Source organism: Aspergillus affinis, assembly GCF_023601865.1.
Source record: "Aspergillus affinis strain CMG 70 chromosome Unknown NODE_150_length_76013_cov_85_467696, whole genome shotgun sequence".
NCBI lineage: Eukaryota > Fungi > Ascomycota > Eurotiomycetes > Eurotiales > Aspergillaceae > Aspergillus > Aspergillus affinis.
In genome coordinates, this window is record NW_026515931.1 from 801 (window position 1) to 21,119 (window position 20,319).

The window sequence follows — 20,319 nt, forward strand, 5'->3', positions numbered from 1 at the left end:
CGGTTAAAAGCCTACCATCATACAAGTGTTAATGAGAGTGTTTGGCTAGATATTCAAAAATATCAAAGTAGTATTCAACTACTTGAGGGAGATATAGGCAAGCGGAATGCATATAGGTATGTAAACACTTACTAGGTGTTTCTCAAGCGATTGCTAATTACTTATAGCTACTACCGGTCGAAATTATCATTGTTCAAGCGGGGACATGCTTGTATAGACCAGCTTCCTCATTGCAAGCCAGTCTTCAAGCGACATACACACATGGTATGTTTAGAAACTATTAAGCGATTTATAACTGGCAGATAAACAGTTTCTAACTGGTTATTCAGAATGTTAATGGAACATTTACTCCTTATATTGGGTGTGTAAATGATACAACTGGACCACTCAGCAAGCATCATCGTATGGGTATTCAAGGTCATGCAGTCTTGGATCTACAGTTCTTAGAGGACCTCTTTAACAAGAACCTCATGCCAGCAGCTGAAGAATGCGGAGCTTTTGAACCTTTAGTATCCCGCAGAAAATTCTGTAGTGAGTACTCAGTACCAACCACAGAACTACTTACTAACTGATTAAAGACCGAGATCATCCCCAGGGGCCTGGTCGTTTAATACATTACAAATGTGATGCTATTTTCAATGCCTTAGTCCCTGTAAATATTGTGCAATGCCCTTATTTTCTTTTTGTATCTCATGGGGTTCATAAACATCCGCCTCCACCACCAACAAAGGCACCAGAGCGGATCCTCCAAGGAGTGAAGGATCTGATTCTTCAAATCCGTGATCCTACTATGACAACAGGTAAGTGCTTGATAAGTGCTTAGCTGCTACTTCTTAACTGGTTACTAATTACTTTAAAGCTCAATTCCTTCGAAGTCCCCAGCTTGAGACATTCTGCCAGCAATATAATGCCTCTACCTTAGCAGAAATTCACACAAGTTTCTGTAATAAGGATCGTATTGCTGCGATTATCCAGAAGCAACGTCTGCTTTCCTATCCTAATGGTCAGGAGATTGATGGATTAATCTTCCTCCAGACTACAGAAGGTATCTTTAAGGTAAGTAGTTATTAACTATTTCCTAACTGGCCTTTAAGTACTTACCAACTACCTAGGAATATATCCAAGAATACTATCATGATGCTCAAAGTAGCATGGTTTTTTGCGGATATAAGAGTCAGATTCAGCTCTTATCTCAGTTACAGTCTTTTAAGGTTGATATGTCTTACAAGCGTATCCGGGCAAAGGAAATGAATGAGGTTTTATTTGCTACATTTCTTCCTGAACAGGCTAAAAGTAAGTGCTTTCTAGCTAGTTACTAAGTGGCTACTAACTGCTTATATAGTCATCACATTATTACGTGTTTTTACAAATATGGATAGTACTGAGGGCTACTATTTATTGTTTAAACGCGCCTTTGCTCTTCTTGAAAGAGTATCTGGTAGGCCTGTTTGTTTTGACCACCTTCATAATTCTGGGATATACGGGATTATTGTTGACATGGATACAAAGCAGTATAGTGGTAAGTAATTCCTAAGTACTTGTTAGGCAGTTACTAACTGCTTAAGGCCTTGGCCAGTACCTTGCGGAGATTGACCCAGAACATAATGATAGTATATGGCAGCTGCAGCATATTATCGTATTCTGCCGGGTTCATTTTCAACGGAATATTCTAAAGGCTATTGGAACACGGCAACAGGGGTCAGGTTTGTGGAGTCGAATGATGGAGTTATTAACCTGCGAATCAGAAGAGCAGTATGATACGCTGATAGAACTGCTTATAAGTATAACTACTTTCTAACCAGCTGCCAACCAGTTACTAACTACTTTATAGAACATGAGCCCCCTCCAGTCCAAAATTGGGCTATTCAAAAGAAGGCTGCAGTCATCAAAGCAGGCCTTAATAAGGCCTGCTCCAGAATTCAGCCTGTTTATTTTGATCAACTTCGTAATCATACAAATGCAGTTGAGCAGTCTCACCAGAAATCATATGCTTCAGGAAAGTATTTAACTCTGGTTGAAGCAGTTAGAAAGTACTTAATAGCCAGTTCCTAAGTAATATCTGCTAATATCTTCTAGCTCTGCTAAGCTTGACAAGGCTGATATTCTACAATATCAAATCTTTGTTCGGTTTAATGTCTGTCACTTATCCCAGACAGCAAATATGGAAGTGAATTATCTCCGATCCCAGGAACGGGAGAGTAAGTACTTATTAACTACCTGTTTAGTACTTACCCATTAATTCTTTATTTACTCAGGAAGTTGCAAGCGCCAGAGATTACTTTCAGCAGACCAATCAGAGCACCAGACTTCAAGATCAGTATCTCAGCATTCTTTACAGCGTGGGGATAATGAGTAAGTCAATAAGCCATAACCAGTTCTTAATCAGTTACTAAGTACCTAGGTCATCCCGATCTACCCGAAGTCTTCACCAAGTTGCCTCAACTAATAGTTTATCGGTTGAGAAAGAGCGTCAACAGCTTGAGCTTCGAAAACTGCGGGCAGATGTTCAAAATCTAGAAGAAGAGGTACGGGCAAAGCAACTTGAAAATGAGAGAGTGGAGTTAGAGCTTATAGAGCGAAGAATGAGGATTCGAGAGGCACAGGCAGAGGGTTTCTAACTGGTATTTAACTAATTATGAATTAATGAAGAGCTAGTTAGTGTTACACTATATTATCATCAATCGATCTTTTCTTCTGCCTCTGTTGATGTTGATTGCGGGGGGATCTAGCGTTGGGCTCGAAACAAGAGGGATTTGGGCCGCCAGCAACGATCGTACGGGTGAAGGAGACGTTCCCCGATGTACCGGGTGTTGAGGGTATGATTGGCAGTTGGTGAGAAAGTCCAGGCTGTTCAGACTCGAAGATAGGTGGTTTGAATTGGATGAATTCGTTGTATGTACCCTTAGCAAAAAAGGCGTGGGAAATCGTCACGTAACCCTACAAACACTCAACTCCTGCTGACGAGTAATAAAGAAAGGACAGTCGTACTTCATCAATAATGGAAGATGGTGAAAGATCGTTCAAAGTCTTTTGCAGAGCCCCATTTACACTCTGAATCGAGGACATTTTGTGCAAGAGACAGTATCATGACATAGAAACAAATAGGAAATAACCTATATCGAACGGTGCTCGTGTTGATATCTGATAGTGCTCAAGCGGGAAGACGCCCCGGCCTTGAATGTCCTGATCGGTGCGACCCCGCATTCATACTGATTTAGCCAGGTGCAATACTTCCATAAGCGGTTTAGATTTCCCGTCGAGGGATTCTTGGCGCTGGTCCAGAGCTAGATGGGTAGGGCACGCGACAGAAGAAACCCTTGAGGCTAGCCCTAGGTCACGTGTAAGGCCACCGCCTAGTCCAGGACCGGCGCCGGGAGATTATCCGAGCCGCACGAACTTCTTCGGCGAGAAAACGAATTCAATTTTACTTCTTTCTTCTTCCACTCCGTCAATCCCGTCAACCAGCACCGCCGCGGATCCAAGTCGACAACAATGGTAAGCACATGACATCCATTTGTTTCAACAGCTCTTTCTTGAAATACAGAAAGAGACGAAGAGCCTTCGACAACCTCTTTGCGACAATGGCGTAAGGACGTGAAATTATCGCCTACTTCATTTTCGTACAATGTTCTCGAAGCAAATTTTGTTTTGAATTTTTTTTTTTTCCATTGGTCGCTCAACTTCTTTGCTTCGGCGGAAGGCGAGTGTCAGTGATGATTTTGGCTGGAGGCTGTTGGAGAAGATTTTTGATGTGGAAACACTCGATAATTTCCTTCAACAGTCTCCCTAGAGTTCAATGAAGATGCAGCACATGTGGTGGACACGATTTGCTGATCTTCTTTTCTCAATGATAGCCTCCCAAGTCCGGAAAGAAGACTGCTCCCCTCCCTTACCCTCAGGGCAAGGCTGGTTCTGGCAAGAAGGGCCCCAAGGTATGTCTAGAAAAGAAGATACCCCCGTGAAAACACTAGCAAGGTGATGCTAACGAAAACCTCAGAACCCTCTCATCGAGAAGCGCCCCCGCAACTTCGGTATTGGCCAGGACATCCAGCCCAAGCGCAACTTGTCCCGCTTCGTCAAGTGGCCCGAGTATGTCCGTCTGCAGCGCCAGAAGAAGGTCCTGAACCTCCGTCTCAAGGTTCCTCCTTCCATCGCTCAGTTCCAGAACACCCTGGACCGCAACACCGCTGCCCAGACCTTCAAGCTCCTCAACAAGTACCGCCCCGAGACCAAGGTCGAGAAGAAGGAGCGTCTCCACGCCGAGGCCACCGCCGTCTCCGAGGGCAAGAAGAAGGAGGATGTCTCCAAGAAGCCCTACCACGTCAAGTACGGTCTGAACCACGTTGTCGGTCTCGTTGAGAACAAGAAGGCTTCTCTCGTTCTCATCGCCCACGACGTTGACCCCATTGAGCTGGTTGTCTTCCTTCCCGCTCTCTGCCGCAAGATGGGTGTCCCCTACGCCATCGTCAAGGGCAAGGCCCGTCTCGGTACCGTTGTCCACAAGAAGGTAAGAAAAAGCTGTCTCCCCACGAAAATCAAAACCAACAAACATACTAATACAATCCCCTCTAGACCTCCGCTGTTCTCGCTCTCACCGAGACCCGCTCCGAGGACAAGGCTGAGTTCTCCAAGCTCCTCTCCGCCATCAAGGAGGGCTACACCGACAAGTACGAGGACTCCCGCCGCCACTGGGGTGGTGGTATCATGGGTGCCAAGGCTGTCGCCCGCCAGGAGAAGAAGCGCAAGGCCATTGAGGGTGCCATCCGCGTCTAAGCTAGAAATAGCCTAGATACTTACCCACCGGAAGGGCACCAAAAAATCGTTATTCATACCCAACGATCTTAATGACCAGTCTTTAAAACAAAAATTCTTCGGCAATGGACAATTAACTTAGCATTCCAAGAATGACCAAAAGTTTTAGGAACGAGGGAGGCTTCGTTTCTCGGTTGACTTGTTGACGGCTTTAGCTTATCCTAAAATCCCAATCCATTCTTGAATGGTTCCTTGTCCGTTGTCTTTTTTTCTCTATGTACACCTCGCAGATACCCATGAATGCTATTTCAGACATCACCCTCAGCAACTACCCTTCTCGTAGCTGAATTACATTCAAGCATTCATGTGTCTGCTCTGTAGTCTGTAGAAAATTTTTCCACATACAACATGTATGAAGCTAGGAACCCAACCCAAACACAAACAGAACGAAATCAAACAACAATAAAAAAGTTCCAATTCCCCTTTTGTAATAAACACAACCTAGCAGCCTAACAACCTAACAGATGGATATTTGTCTTTCGAAAGACAGACATAAGCCACAAAAAACAAGACTAAACACCCCGATGAAAAGAACGAAAAAGAACGAATATTCAATGCCTTAGAACAAACAACCTGACCAAACCAGATCAAAAACCGGACTAGACGATAACCGACAACATAAACAGAGAGAAATGCGGGTAGAGATGGAAGATGAAGAAAGAAGTTAGCCAGCCCCAGCCCGCCTAAAACTGAAAAGTAAATGGAACCGGTGAAAGAGAAACCCTCGTGGATATGTAGATGGATGTGTGGGAAATCTAAAAACACAGGAAGAGGAAGAGAGGCAAGAACCTTGAACCCAGTTGAAGGCAGAACCGAAGAAAGAGAGAGAAAAAGAAAATTACAAGAAAAGGGTAAATTCATTCGGTCGTTAACGTTGGGCAGGAGGTCGCGTGAGACCTTGTTTGGCCTAGTAGACATGCGCTGTTAGCAATGAAATATAAGGATATAGATAAGGGGGGAAGACTAGACTAACCTTCATTTGTTCAATTCGTGCCTTAAGTTGCGTTGTGACCTCCGCTGCTCTCTTCCAGTTCTCTGCAGGTTCGGTCCTTCGGGCAGGCTGATCTTCACCGGAGGCATTGCCCGAGCCCAAGATGGACGATCTAGTCGGACTGCCCATACCCGAATAGCTCGTGCCAAAGGTAGGGCTCAGTTTTCGTCGGCCGAGGCCTCCATCTCTGCTGCCGAGTCCTGGCGAATCGAGGCCATTGTTCTCCTTCTCTTCGCTGGGACTAGCTGATGCGTAGCTTCGTGGCCGCGAGCTGTCAAACCGTGATCCCATATGTTGCAACCCAGCTCGGGAAATGGGCCCGTGTCCGTTGCTTGAATCTTGGTATACTGAGTCGGCGTCCGGAACAGGCAGGCTCATGCTGTCGGACATCGTATTGGGCGGGCTGACGGTACTTGCACGAAGAGCTCTTGCCAACTCGCGCTTGAGGCGCTCGATCTCTCGCTGTTGTTTCTGTACAGTCTGCTCAGCAGTCTCTGCGTCACTCCGTGCCCGCACCAACTGGGTCTCTTTGGCCTTGATGCCGAGAACGTCTCTCGTGTGGTCTTCGATCAACTGAGCGTTCTGGTTTTGCAACTCGGTCACTTGCAAGTTCAGTGTAGTTCGTTCGGACTTCAAGTCCTCTACCGTCCGGGTAAACCGCTCTTTCTCAAGACGCAACTCTTCCAATTCAGCGCGCTCAGCAGCGGTCATGCCGCTTACCTGAGGAGCTGCCGGCGCCGGAGCAGGCTCACTGGCAGCCGCGGGTTTAGCGATTGGCCGTCCTGCAAGTCCTCGGGTGAGGCCAAACTTCGGAGCAGCAGGTGCGGGGGGTTGTTCCTCTGTTGGTGGCGAAACAACTCGTCGTGCCTGCGGCGATGCAACCCCCCCTGGGGCGCCGAGCCTCTTCTTGAGGCCCGAGCCAGGCGTAGGGAGACCGCCAGGCCTTGCGGCACCTAATTTTGACGGGATAGATCTGGTGGCCGGTTTCGCGGGAGAGGGAGGGATAATTGGAGGATCTTCGGCAGGGGGTGGTGCTGCTGCAGCAGCAGAAGGTTTCTTCATTCCCAACGCTGGCTTTCTGCCGCCGACTACCTTCTTTCCAGCTGCAGGGGCTGCCTTTGGCGGGGGAGCGACAGGCTTGGGTCGCTCTTTGGCCTTGACTTCGGCGGTATCAAAGAATTCCTTGATCTTCGTCTTCCGAATATCGTCAAGTCCATCGAGGTAAGGGTTCATAGCTCGCTCGCCTATAATCTTCATCAAAGTACCGAGTACCTCTGCTCCTCCCGCACGATTCACCTCAACAGAATCTGTTAGAAGCTTAGTACCTGCCTCCGCAATCGACTTCACTTCTGGTTTGGCGGGAACATCTCTGGTGGTACGAAGGCAACGAATCAGGAATTTGAGTGTCTCCTGCTTCACCTGCGGGTTTTTGTGCTTCAGAAACTCGAGGATTTCCTCGAGGCAGTCCGACAGGTTGGTGGACAAAAATACAGAATCCAAAGCTCCACCAAGCGCGTCTGCCACAGTCTGTTTCTTCTCCTTCAAACGCTCCATCATAGGCGACATTACCACCGAGCGATGTTTGGCGAAGCTGCTGCGAAGGCCTTTTGCAAGTAAATCGATACAGTTGGCTGCCGCGGTCACGACTTGAATGTTGGCGTCTTTCATGCATTTAGCCAATGCCTGGACTATGTCATTGAAGGGGCCGTCCTTGATTTTGGGCACGTTCAGGACTCCATGGAGCGCTTCCACGGTATCCTTCCTTTCCTTCCACTTCGACGACGCCACCTGATCCAAAAAGTCACCGGGGACCTTGGACAATACATCGACGGGCTCTGCTAGATCAAAGACATCGACTTCGCCACCTTCTTCTTCGAATTCTTCCGCCTCTTCACCAACTTCGCCGCCCTCAGGGGCGGAACTGGCAACTGCCATCGCATCTTGTTGTGCTTTGGTCAGTCGCTCTTGTTTCGGTGCTTGCTCCTGTTTGACGTTCTCGAACAGTTTTTCCAGATCCTTTTGCTGCACCTCTTTCAGATCCTGAAAGAAGAGAGGCTTAATAGCTTCTCTCAGCCACCGATACAATTCCACCGTGAGATTCTGCGCCTCAGCACGGACATTCTTATCCGCGTGACCAAAAACCTTCGGCAACGCCTTTAATACCGGCTTAGGGTCGACAATCTTGCAGCCAAAATTATGGTAAATGTTTCGCAGCCCCACCAGCGTCGCGGCGATCACTTTGGGAACTTTGTGTGACAATCCGGGTATCATTTCTTCGATCACAGGATCCGGCTTATCCATCTCCACACATAGTAAAAGGGCCTCGAGCGCATTTGTCTTTGCCGCGGGTCTTGCTGACGGAAGGCCCTTTTCGACGATAGGGAAAACTGTGTAACCGCGAGTTCTGCATATGACAATCCATTAGCAAAAAGACAATTTAGAGAGATAAGAGGGAAATAGAAATTATCTACGCAATAATTGAAACCACATACCTAGTACAGGCCTGAGATCCGCCGAATTTCAGAAATGAACAATAGGACCCGAGACCCTCTTGCTGGGCAGCAACGTTGGAATCCGCAACGGCGCCTTTCCATAAACTCGGGTCTTGTGTGAACGGTGTGAAAACGGGATCCGATTCATCGGCGGTTTTTTCGAATTGTTTTTTGGCATCCTCGTAGCCCTCCTTTCTTACTTTCCAGGCCTGAATTGACAAAAGTGATTAGTATTTAAACTTTGGGGAAAGCAAATTTTCCATGGAGATAGACTCACCTTGTGCGTAAATCGGTCTGGCAATGGCAGAGAAGAAAAGTCCTCCTCTCCCTCAGCCATTATGACGGTTTAGCCTCACTAGAATAGAGAAGAATCAAGAATTAGCGATATGCACTTGACAGGGAAAAGAAAGGCGCATCAACGGGTGGGTTTGCGCTCGAGAGTCCTGATGGGCTGCGGAATTGCGGAAGATAAACAACTCATCGGGACTGTTCGCTTCGTAGTTTGGGGGTAGCGCGCTCCAAAGTGACAGCGGGACTGCCAGATGCGCACAGTCATAAACACACCTTAGGCTTGCAGACGGTTGCAGATCTTGTGTATGGTCGGACAGGGGATGGTGTGTGCACGACCGACGTCCAAGTCGAGGATAGTGGTCGAGAGTAAGAGAATGGGGGGAGGTCGAAAGGTGTTCCGCGTCCAATATATAGAACGGAGACTCAAAGGGAACAGAAGAGGGAATGACGGTCAGGTTCAATGAAACAGTGGAAGAGAAAAGGAAGATGGAGGGTAAACAACGGAACAAGTCGCTGGGGTGACTTCGCGACCCAAAGAGCGGCCTTGGCACCCATTATCCGGCAGTATCCCCCTCAGCCACTCTCACCGCCCAGGCCCTATCAAAGTGCCTTCGTCGTCGGCCTTGGTTGGACTACGGTGCAGTTAGTGGTGGGATATACAGAGTAGAGTGTAGGTTCATGTTCTTAATCATGCTTTCTTATCATGGATTTGGCATCCATTTTCTGTCTAAACCGTAAAGAGAATCAATCTTTAATACAGCAGGGCAGGAAGGCGTTGAACAATGATACATGGAGAGTTAGAGAATGGGAAGATATGGTAGTCAATGGACAGACAGGCTAGACACAATAGAATGAAACAGCTGCAAGATTATGCATGATGAAAGTAAGTATAATATACACTTTAAACCAAGCCATCTACTCACGCCTGGACAAGAAAAACAACAAGCTTTCTCAAGAGAGACCCCTGCACCTCCATCCTATATCTTGTACAATCATAAAAGCAAGGGCCAACAAGAGAGAACAAATCTTTCAAAACAAACAAAGGAACTCCATCGACAAGCTCAAACCACCGTCTCTTGCACCGCAACGCCGCCTCCAGTCCTCTCGTTAACCAACCGCCTAACCCGGCCCACATGCTCCTTCACGCCCTCACCTCCACGCTCCAATCGCCTAGTTTCTCGGCGCTGCCACTTAGCCGCTCTCTTGGCCACTCGCTCGGCTTCTCTCTCCTCGCGTGTCTTCACCGGCGGCCGCTCGTCGATGTTCGTTCCAAAGGGGGCAATGATGCGCTCCACGACGTGGCGCACGTTCCGACTCTTCGGGGCTCCGGAGGTGAACTCAATCACGTCACCCTCGCGAAGCGAGTTATTCGGATCCGACACCAGGAAGGTTGTGACCTTAGGGAAGGTCTTTTGCAGGTGCGAGTCCCAGCTGTTGTGCCGGTGGCTGACGCGGACGGTACGGTCCATGCGGCCGACCGATTCGACGGTGCCCGTCTTGGTCGAGTAGGCATAGTTGCGGAGAGAGGGGGGAGTAGATAGCGGTGTCGACGTCGACGAGTGTGACTCGACAGGAGGAGTGGTGGTAGTAGTAGAGTTGGATCGTCGGAATGGTGCCAGCCCGGAGATGAAACTCGGTGTTGAAGACTGGAGAGAGCGCGCGGCTGGGAACGAGCCGGTCGCTGTTCTGAGGACGGATGATCGTAGGGGCTGCATTACCCTCAGGATATTGCTCGGAGACATGTTCTGTAGCTGTAGAGAGATGTAGGCGAATGCTCCTCGTAAGTATCACGGACGCTGGAAGCGGGGGACAACCACAACGGCGCGTAAGACTGGTGGCTGGAGGTGATGTAAGACAGAGTCTAAACCTCGGAATCCGCTTGCACAAGGATTTTAGCAGGGAGCTCTAAGAAATAAGATGGTCGACCAGGCTCAATGGTCGAAGGTACGAAGCGTTCAATGCGATGGAGGTCCTTGGAGTCCGCCGCGAGTCCGAGAATTTCTCTTGGAGGTGTTTGCATTGTTTGCACTCGCCCGATTCCAAGCAACCACCCCAGGTTCATGCATGTAGCAACTATGGATGGCTATTAAAGCGTTCGGCAAATTCCAAGATAAATAATCTACTATTATTCCATAATCTATGTAATGTTGAAAATTAATTTTGCAGAGTTGAGATGCACCTTAACAAACGACCTGGCTAATAAAACAAGGTGCTTTTATACAATACACTAACACCGAACCTTATTCCCATTCCATAGTCTAGAGTACTAGAATCACACTAGAAGGATTTCATGTAACCGAAAACGTAGCCAATTCATATAAAGTAGACTCCTTGCGCCATACCCGGTGATTCATCAAACCCATGGAAAGAGGAAGCAAGAAGAGAAAAGGAAACCATAATCTGAGGCATCATTCATTCATACATTTACACGTCACCTCAGTGGAGAGAGTAACAAGCAGTATCATCAAGCTGATGGCACTGCCAAGTGCCCATTTTCCTGAGTGGAAGTGCCATTAGTTTGCTCGCCGTTGCCGTCGCCTAAGGCATTCTTTCTAGAATGGAATTTCTCGGCGGAGTGTGTAGAGATCCTCGTTAGTTCAGTCACAAATGACTGGCCCCAGAAGGCACTGAAAAGTATTAGAATCGTGTGCTTGATGGGTATGTAGGGGCGGTGGGCACATACCTTGTGTACTTATTGACATATCGATCCAACTTGGAAAAATTCAAGGCTCGCTGCTCGTCGCTCATGGTGACAGCTTCCTGATAAGCACCAGCAAGCTCCTCCGTGTTCCAGGGGTTGATTATTATACTGCCGTTCAAACTTTGAGCTGCGCCGGCAAATTCTGACAACACCAAAACGCCATGACGGTTCTGCTGTGCAGCAATATATTCATATGCGACAAGGTTCATGCCATCTCGGGTAGATGAGACGATGCAAGCATCGGAGACAGCGTAAAGAGCGAGTAGTTCATCGAAGTTGACAGACTTGTGCAGGAAATGAATAGGCATAAACTCGACGGTGCCTGCAGCGCGTTAGCTATCGATCATCACATGGCTACCGAGGGAAACTTACCAAACTTGCCATTAATCCTACCGACAAGCTCATTCACCACGGCCCTCAGGTTCTGGTATTCTTCCACGTCTTGCCTGCTAGGCACTGCAACTTGAACCAAGACAACCTTTCCCACCCATTCCGGATGATCACTCAGAAATACCTCAAGCGCATGCAACTTCTGGGGAACACCCTTTATATAATCAAGACGGTCGACGCCCACCATGAGCTTTACGCCCTGGAACTTCTGTTCCAACATTGCAATCCGTTTTTGCACCTTTTCTTTCTTTAACCCTTCTTGGAACTTCTCCGGGTCGATACCGATCGGGAATGCGCCACACGCAATGATCTTGCCTTGGAAATCTATCCCGTTGGGTGTGGTTGCGAGACCTCTGGAGATTCCACATTAGCATCCGTGCACAGCAAATGGAAACGGGACTCATCGTACAGTAAGCGCGAGCAGGCGCTCAAGAAGTGTCTGGTGTAATCATAGGTATGGAACCCGATGAGATCACAGTGTAGGACGCCCAGTAATAGCTCGTTCCGCACCGGGAGAATTCTGTAAATCTCGCTGCTAGGGAATGGAGTGTGCAGGAAGAAGCCAATCTTGACATTATCCTTGGAGTCCCCGATTTCCTCCCGAAGCATTTCAGGGAGAAGCATCAGATGATAATCGTGGACCCAGATCAAGTCGCCATCCCGAACCTCCTTCGCGACGGCTTTGGCGAAAAGGCGGTTCGCTTCCTTGTAGGCTTCCCAAGCGGATTCATCGAAAGTGATTTCGCCGGGGTGATAGTGGAAAAGAGGCCACAGGATCGAATCTAGCCAGGACGGAGAGTCTTATCAGCAAATGACATCATCCGAGATATTTCTTTGATCTAAATGTATTTGGACTGCGTGAACTGGGGGACACGGTAGGGTGAACTGACTGGAGAAGCCGTTATAGTGGCGATCCGCAAGATCATCGTCGATGAACACGGGGACGGCCCCGTACTCATCCTTCAACCGCTGCTTGACAACCGGCACCTCCTCCTCGGGAACCTCCAAGCCGGGCCAGCCATACCATTGGAAGGTAGTAGACTTCGACAGGCCGCTCAGACCACTGACGAGACCACCGGAGGACATTGAAAAGTCATATCTGCCATCCTCGGAGCGTTTGATGGTGATCGGTAGTCTGTTAGAGACAAGAAGCAGCCTTGCGTCGTTCTGGACGGGGTTGTCAAGAGAAGGCATTTCGACGGGCGATATTGGCAAAGACGCTGTATATGCGATTGAAGCCCACGAAGTAAACAACGACCAAATACGGACGGGCGAGGACAGATATCGGAGTCGCTCAGGAAAGAATGAAGATAAAAATGATCGGGCTTTCGAACGATGCGAATATTTTGGTTTGGTATTTTTACAGAAGGAAAGGATAGGTCAACACCGCGGAAGGTCAAGAGGGAAAAGGAATAAGTAGAAAAAATAGGTAAAGAAGAAAAAAATATATTGACAAGGGGCCAATGTACCGGTAAAGCCGGTGAAAAAGAGAAATAAATGGAGGGGAGCAGTCCAGCGTGAATCAAGAACAGCTCGCCGAGAGCGGGGCGACAAGCAGAACGCCGGCGGGGGGGAACAGTGAAAGAGTTGGTAGGGGTGACCTCAGAGCCCAGCAGTTGGCCAGGCGCGCGGACCAACCGACCCAGGCTTCGACAGAACGACACTGTTTGTTAATGCGGAAGGCGGCGGGTCACTTCGGCTCTTCACTAGCAAGTTCATCGACTATATGGGGATTAGTTCTTTCTCTCTTGTCCTGCGGGTTGGTTGTCAAGTAGCGTTGAGCGACGATGGCGAAGAGAAAGAGGGAAGTTTGACAGACTAAGCGGGGAAGAGGGAGAGGAAAGAAAGGAAGTCAAAGGTCAAAAGGTGGTACTGCGCGGCAGAAAGTCTCGGCGATGAGGTCAGATGCGGATGGCGACCCAGCCAGTCACGATGCATCGTGGAGATCAACGATGATGCCAACGCTGGGAACTTTAAAATACGAGTCGAATTCCAACAAAGAAATACAGATAGCTACTCCTACCTACTCCGTACGCCGTCTGATAGGTTTGGCGCTTTGCATAACCACGGACTCCCATTCCCAGAAAGCACAGCTATCGCGGATGTCATTCAATGGCGTCATGGTCGAGAACGACAGGTTCTCTTTCTGCCCAATGTCCCATCGGTTCGACTGCGCATCATAGTGCAGACTTCCCTGCTAGCCTCCATTTTCCCGTTTCCCTGTCATGAACTGTCCTCCCCTCGACCTCTAGTTTCATCAACACCTGCAGGACACCGTGTGACGCAGGCAGATGGAGGCTTTCCGGGACATCTTGATAGATCACTTTGACGAGTTCAAGGGGCGTCATAGCTGGCTTCCGTTCGGGCGATCGTTCGTGGTCGGACACGTCAAGTTTGCCGTAGCGTAGGACACGAACCACTTCATTTTCGCGCTGCTGTCGATGTCTGATGTATTCCGTGACCCTGGCCGTGGCGTTCTCAATCACCGCTCCATGGCCAGGATACCCGCGGCCGCCAACGCGATTCTGCATTCTCTGCAGGCTAGACAAGTAGACGCTCAGATCTTCAAACACAGCAGTGCCGTGGCCCAGAACATCTAGTAAAAAAGAACCAGAGTTAGTCTTTGAAACAATTGTTAGTCGGAAGTGGCGCAAGGGAACGACGCACTGTCTCCGGTGAAAATGGCATCTTCTTCCTCGAGAACAAAAGCCATGTGGTCGGTGGTATGTCCGGGCGTATGCATCGCTCTCAGCGTAGCTCCGTCGACTCGGAAAAGCTGACCATCCTCGATGTCAATCTCGCCGTCTTCCGGATCGCGCTTGTAGATTGTCGCATTGGGACAAATCTTCCGTAGGTCTGGGATCCCATGGACATGATCACCGTGCCAATGCGTGATGAGCGCCTCATGCACCGTGGCATTCTCTTGAGATAGTAGAGCCTGAAGTTGTGACGCCCAGGCGGGTTTGCCCTCACCAGTGTCGATGAGAATCCGTTGATGCCCTCGGCCGACCAAGTACGTGTTTGTTCCTGGGTAAGTGATTCTCGGATTAATAGGCCTTCACCTGGAGAACAAGGAGAAAATGTTACCTTGTAGTGTGAACTATTAGATAGGAATCAGCATGTGAGACAGACAGAGCGATGAACAACATCAGCATTAACCGACCTTGCCGGGGTTTCCACCTAATATCCTCACCACCGAGGAACTGAGTCTCTCCACCTCCGGTAAGGGAGTAAGTTGCGCAGCCATGACCAAAGTTGAATTGATGAGCAATGAGCGATGAAATAATCAGGAACCACGAAAACAGCTCATGAATTGTGGTGGTACGAAAGGGGGTCGGCGCACAAGGGACGAGAAGCTGTCTACATCCAAGGATCCCCGATATACTCCAACCTAGGTTATCTCCCCGGCGGGGCAACGCAGCAGGTCGAAGGCCTCGGCTGAGCACGCGATATTATGTCAGCCACTTCGGAAGATTCGTGCTTGGGCTTACAATTGAATATTGATACGGTGGAGTCAGATACGGTATTATGGCACTCCAGCTTGATTCTAGTTCTATGCAGTTGAAAGACCACGGAACAGAATCCGAAGAGACGAAGTCTTGAACACAAGGAAAAATGGTATGCATGCAGTCCTAACATACAGTAGGTGATATGATATAACAAAAATGAAAAAATAAAGCAAAGACTATATCCATGTAGTCCACCCAAACTCAAAAAGAGTACAAAGCAAAGGCAGAAGAATAAATAAGCAAATCGTTAAAATTTTTCACACTCGACTCCGCATTTCCCATCATAAGAAATACTATTAGCAGCCGCTAATATCTGCGGTGCGGCATTGCACCGGGTGAAGCCTCCAGCCCCGAGGTAATACAGGCATAGCCATATACTGCCAGCGGGAGCTTTGGGGCGATGTGTTTCCTCTTGTTGGATAGAAACAAACGGAACATATTTTACAAACGAATCGTCGTCAACCGGACGCCGTCAAGTGCACTATCAACTATTAATTTAGTTGCCAGCCTTGCGGGCCATGGTGTTGAGAGCGGAACCGTCCCGGAACCACTCGATCTGGGACTCGTTGAAGGTGTGGCTCAGCTTGATGTCGAAGGAGGAGCCGTTCTTGGGGTGGACACGGAGGGTGATGGGCTTGCCAACCTCGAGCTCGGTGCAGAGCAGGTCAACGGTGTCGGTGGGCTGGATCTTGTCGTAGTCGGCGGGGTCGGAGAAGGTGAGAGGAAGCATACCCTGCTTCTTCAGGTTGGTCTCGTGGATACGGGCAAAGGAGCGGGTGATGATGGCAAGACCACCCAGGTGACGGGGCTCGAGAGCGGCGTGCTCACGGGAGCTACCCTCGCCATAGTTCCAGTCACCGATGACAACCCACTTAACACCGCGAGCCTTGTAGTCACGGGCAGTGGCGGGGACGGCATCGAACTCGCCGGTGAAAGCGTTGCGGATCTTGTTGGCCTCGCCGTTCTCGGCGTTGGTGGCACCGATCAGCATGTTGTTGGAGATGTTGTCAAGATGTCCACGGTACTTCAACCACGGGCCAGCCATGGAGATGTGATCGGTGGTGGTCTTGCCCTGGCACTTGATCAGGATGGGGATGTCGGTGGCGTCCTTTCCGTCCCAAGCGGCGAAGCCACCGAGGAGCTGCAGACGGTCACTCTCGGGGGAGACAGCAACACTGATGGACTCACGGTCCGCGGGAGGGGCCTGGTAGGTGTCCTGACCGGGGTCGTAGCCCCGGTTGGGAAGACCATCACCGGAGGGAGGCTTGAGCATGAACTCCTTACCATCCTTGTCCTTCAGGGTGTCGGTGAGAGGGTTGAACTTGAGAGTACCGGCAACGCACATGGCAAGGACAAGGTCGGGGGAGGCGACGAAAGCGTGAGTAGCAGGGTTGGCGTCGTTACGGCCGGTGAAGTTACGGTTGTAGGAAGAGATGATGGAGTTGGCCTCGCCCTTCTTGACGTCCTTACGGTCCCACTGACCAATGCAGGGACCGCAAGCGTTGGCAAGGATGACACCGCCGAACTCTTCGAGGGTCTGCAGCTGGCCGTCACGCTCGATGGTGGCACGGATCTGCTCGGAACCGGGGGTGACGGTGAACAGAGACTTGGACTTGACACCGTGGTCAAGAGCGTCCCGGGCGATGGAAGCGGAACGAGACATGTCCTCGTAGGAAGAGTTGGTGCAAGATCCGATGAGACCGACCTTCAGCTCCTCGGGCCACTTGTTGGCCTCCACAGCCGCCTTGAACTGGGAGATGGGAGTGGCAAGATCGGGGGTGAAAGGACCGTTGATGTGAGGCTCAAGCTCAGAGAGGTTGATCTCAATCAGCTGGTCGTACTCGGCGCCCTCGTCTTCACGGAGCTCCTTGGCGTACGAGCGGGCGAAGTCACCGATGGCAGTACGCTTGGTGGCGCGCAGGTAGTCGTGCATGCGGTCGTTGAAGGGGAACATCGAGGTAGTGGCACCAATCTCAGCACCCATGTTACAGATGGTACCCATACCAGTGCAAGAAAGAGAGTTGACACCAGGGCCGTGGTACTCAATGATGGCACCAGTACCACCCTTGACGGTCAGGAGACCAGCAACCTTGAGGATAATATCCTTAGGGGTGGCCCATCCGGACAGCTCGCCGGTAAGCTTAACACCGATGACCTTGGGGGCCTTCAACTCCCAGGGGAGACCAGCCATAACGTCGACGGCATCAGCACCACCGACACCGATAGCAGCCATGGCGAGACCACCAGCATTAGGGGTGTGAGAGTCGGTGCCGATCATCAGACCACCGGGGAAGGCATAGTTCTCCAGGACGATCTGGTGGATGATACCGGAACCGGGCTTCCAGAAACCAATGTTGTACTTGGCGGTCGAGGAGGCCAAGAAGTCGTAGACCTCCTTGTTGATGTCGTTGGCGCGAGCCAGATCCTTCTCACCACCAACCTGGGCCTCAATCAAGTGGTCGCAGTGGACGGTGGTAGGAGTGGCGACCGAGGGCATGCCAGCGGACATGAACTGAAGGATAGCCATCTGAGCGGTGGCATCCTGGCAAGCAACACGGTCGGGGCGCAGCTTCAGGTAGGAAGTACCACGCTCGATGTCCTGGCCGTGAGGGTCGTCCAAGTGAGAGTAGAGGACCTTCTCGGCGTAGGTAAGAGGACGGCTCAATCGGCGACGAACAATGTCCAGGTTCTCGGACATCTTCCTATAAGATTGAAAAGCATATTAGACGATCGCTCATTCTCTAATACATCTTCTTCCTTTTTTTTTCCCCCGGTCGAGATTTCATCGAGCAAATCTTCTAACAAGGGAGTGTAATAATAGGGAGGGCGCCAGCATACTTGTAGTTAATGAAGTTACCCTGCGAAGATGGTTGTTAGCCAATGCCTTCCGTATACGGAAATACCCGCTCTAGCCGGCGGAGCCGGGAGAGTGGAAGGGGATTTCGCGTCCACTCACCTTCTCAGAGTTGGTCATCTCGACCTTCTTGTCGAGGGCAGACTCGTTGACGGTGGCCAGACCCCGAGACCCGAGGAACTGCATGTCATGTTAGTTTTCAATTTCTGCAGAGCGCAAACCCATGGCAATTTTTTCCTTCCCTGCGCAGCTTTGTGGCAAGCAGGGAATCTCCAGTGAGAGGGAGCTTACAAGACGGGACTTAGGGGCCTAAGGCGAAGACACGTTAGCATTTGATTTCCACCGAAATGAGCCCAGACGAGCTGGTTGCCATCACGTCGAGCGACGAGACTAGCATGAGCATCGCGGGCAGAAGAGGCGAGTCGGGAGGACTTACCAGCGCACCCATGCGCGCAAGCCTTGTGGAGATCATGATGGAAGCTCTCTATGCGAGGTGCAAGGCCGCGACACTTCCAATGAGAGCTAGTCCAAAGCAGCAAGAAAAAGCTAACTTCAGGAGAGATAGAAGCAGCGAAGGATGGAGTGGAGAGGGGGAGGAAGAAGAGGAAGAAGAAGAAGAAGGAGAAATCAAGGGAGAATGGAGTAGATAAAAGGGAAGCTTGGTGTTTTTTTAGAGTGGGAAAAAGAAATCCCTAAGTTGACTGAACCGGCGACGAGGACCGTAACCGCTCGTGACAATACCGCCGCCCGTACGCATTCGGGACGCTCTAGTACTCTACCGGAGACAAGGAAGTGGCTGGGCAACCCGCACATTCCCCCTTCCTTACTCCTCTGACAGGCCTGGTTATTTTTGATTTTTGGATCTTATTATTTAATTCTTGCTTTTTATTCTCGGACCTAGGTTCACCAGCACCCGTCAGGCTCATCCTCGGCGCCTCCCCATGGACAGACGATTTGAAACGACTTCATCGTGAATGGTCTGCCAGACACTCCTTAGTCCTTACGATGTGTACACCGTACGTGGTAATACCGATACCAGGTAGTCCGGTGGACCGGCGCATGTGAGACGGGTAGCAGCACGGGTGACGAATCAGATGCAGATGATTACATCCTGCTACGACATCATGGATGCGTCGTTCAATCCTACCCTGCCTTGCCTTGCCTCCTTGTCCACCACCGTCGGGGGGAAACCAACACTCGTGGTTGAGGATGATATTCGGACAAATCCCCTATCTGCGATCTATAATTAACAATGAGAAATCCTCACAGTATTCGCCAAACAATCTAGATGGAACCGTGCTGATTAACCGGTTCACGCTGGGTAGTCCGGAGCAACGTGCCGAACAGCGCGAACAAAGTAGAAACGTCATAAATTACGGAGAGAGCCGAGTCAGAGCCGAGGCCTGCCGACGGTAACCCCCGTGGACCGGCGCCAATCACAGCCCGCCCGTTTCCTGCTTTTTCTCTCGTCGCACACAGAAAGAGACTGAGAGAGACGCCGACGGGTTTTTTCGTCCTGCCCCCGACCCGCTCTCGTTTCCGTTTATCGGTGGTAATCCTTCGCGACTCTCTTCGACCGGGACCTCAACCTGTTTTTGGCATACAGCTATCGAAAATTCAAGATTAAAAAAATTAATTCATCTAAAAAAAAAAAAATTCAATAATTATGGCGCCCGTGAGAAGACTCAAGACGAAGCGTCTAACTAGGTACTGCTCTCTCCCATGTCCTACCATGATGCTACGACCGTGTCGGTCAAACAATCTCTTGCGCGACTAATGCAGGGTAATCTACAGAGGTTATGACCAAGTCCGGAGCGATATCGAATCTCCCCGCCATCTGGAGCAGTACAAAGAATCCAAAGACCTCGAGGATCTCCCAGGTCTCGGAAAGCATTACTGCGTCGAATGTTCGAAATGGTTTGAAAGCGAGCACAACATGATCGCCCACCGGAAGGGCAAGAACCACAAGAGAAGGTCGGTTGTCTCGTTTTGCGCCCAGCGCCGTGTCGCGAATTTTGCGCTGACTCTTTATACCTCTTGACAGAGTGAAAATTCTCCGGGAAGAACCTCATACTCAAAAGCTCTCCGACGCCGCCGTGGGTTTGCGCCACGATAACGGCCAACGTTCGCAGGAGACCGTCGTCGACATGGAGGAATAGATCTTTCGCCTATCGGTCTCTACGGTTACCAGGTGATGGATCTCGAATGCGACGCAGCAAGTTCTTCTATCTTATAGAGAGCTCTATGGGAAACCGACAATACTGGGATGGACCTTTTCA

General features: G+C 50.0%; 7 protein-coding genes across 7 annotated transcripts; 2 read left to right on the forward strand and 5 right to left on the reverse strand.

Moving 5' to 3' along the window:
* Positions 1 to 261: 261 nt before the first annotated feature.
* On the forward strand, positions 262 to 4,773 carry KD926_002424 (60S ribosomal eL8 domain-containing protein; the record flags this gene model as incomplete). The annotated part of the gene is made up of 14 exons (XM_053094102.1): positions 262 to 264; positions 330 to 531; positions 579 to 800; positions 860 to 1,056; positions 1,113 to 1,293; positions 1,343 to 1,519; positions 1,566 to 1,703; positions 1,832 to 2,030; positions 2,077 to 2,198; positions 2,730 to 2,832; positions 3,363 to 3,495; positions 3,855 to 3,932; positions 3,998 to 4,507; positions 4,573 to 4,773. 14 exons carry the CDS (start codon positions 262 to 264, stop codon positions 4,771 to 4,773), a joined length of 2,466 nt encoding a protein of 821 aa, XP_052951073.1.
* Positions 4,774 to 5,680: 907 nt separating this feature from the next.
* Positions 5,681 to 8,632, reverse strand: KD926_002425 (putative spindle pole body component; the record flags this gene model as incomplete). Its single annotated transcript, XM_053094103.1, has 4 exons — positions 5,681 to 5,719; positions 5,786 to 8,207; positions 8,296 to 8,504; positions 8,573 to 8,632. 4 exons carry the CDS (start codon positions 8,630 to 8,632, stop codon positions 5,681 to 5,683), a joined length of 2,730 nt encoding a protein of 909 aa, XP_052951074.1.
* Positions 8,633 to 9,647: 1,015 nt separating this feature from the next.
* On the reverse strand, positions 9,648 to 10,328 carry KD926_002426 (uS17 family ribosomal protein; the record flags this gene model as incomplete). The annotated part of the gene is made up of 1 exon (XM_053094104.1): positions 9,648 to 10,328. The coding sequence occupies one exon, from the start codon at positions 10,326 to 10,328 to the stop codon at positions 9,648 to 9,650; it is 681 nt and encodes a 226-aa protein (XP_052951075.1).
* A 722-nt stretch (positions 10,329 to 11,050) lies between these two features.
* Positions 11,051 to 12,871, reverse strand: KD926_002427 (glycosyltransferase family 20 protein; the record flags this gene model as incomplete). Its single annotated transcript, XM_053094105.1, has 5 exons — positions 11,051 to 11,213; positions 11,270 to 11,609; positions 11,660 to 12,030; positions 12,087 to 12,459; positions 12,568 to 12,871. 5 exons carry the CDS (start codon positions 12,869 to 12,871, stop codon positions 11,051 to 11,053), a joined length of 1,551 nt encoding a protein of 516 aa, XP_052951076.1.
* A 983-nt stretch (positions 12,872 to 13,854) lies between these two features.
* On the reverse strand, positions 13,855 to 14,924 carry KD926_002428 (putative metallo-beta-lactamase domain protein; the record flags this gene model as incomplete). Its single annotated transcript, XM_053094107.1, has 4 exons — positions 13,855 to 14,273; positions 14,345 to 14,704; positions 14,765 to 14,777; positions 14,841 to 14,924. 4 exons carry the CDS (start codon positions 14,922 to 14,924, stop codon positions 13,855 to 13,857), a joined length of 876 nt encoding a protein of 291 aa, XP_052951077.1.
* A 758-nt stretch (positions 14,925 to 15,682) lies between these two features.
* On the reverse strand, positions 15,683 to 18,512 carry acoA (aconitate hydratase ACO1; the record flags this gene model as incomplete). Its single annotated transcript, XM_053094108.1, has 5 exons — positions 15,683 to 17,888; positions 18,025 to 18,044; positions 18,143 to 18,220; positions 18,332 to 18,349; positions 18,477 to 18,512. The coding sequence occupies 5 exons, from the start codon at positions 18,510 to 18,512 to the stop codon at positions 15,683 to 15,685; spliced, it is 2,358 nt and encodes a 785-aa protein (XP_052951078.1).
* Positions 18,513 to 19,706: 1,194 nt separating this feature from the next.
* On the forward strand, positions 19,707 to 20,199 carry KD926_002430 (putative C2H2 finger domain protein; the record flags this gene model as incomplete). Its single annotated transcript, XM_053094109.1, has 3 exons — positions 19,707 to 19,747; positions 19,835 to 20,014; positions 20,085 to 20,199. 3 exons carry the CDS (start codon positions 19,707 to 19,709, stop codon positions 20,197 to 20,199), a joined length of 336 nt encoding a protein of 111 aa, XP_052951079.1.
* Between the last annotated feature and the right edge of the window lie 120 nt (positions 20,200 to 20,319).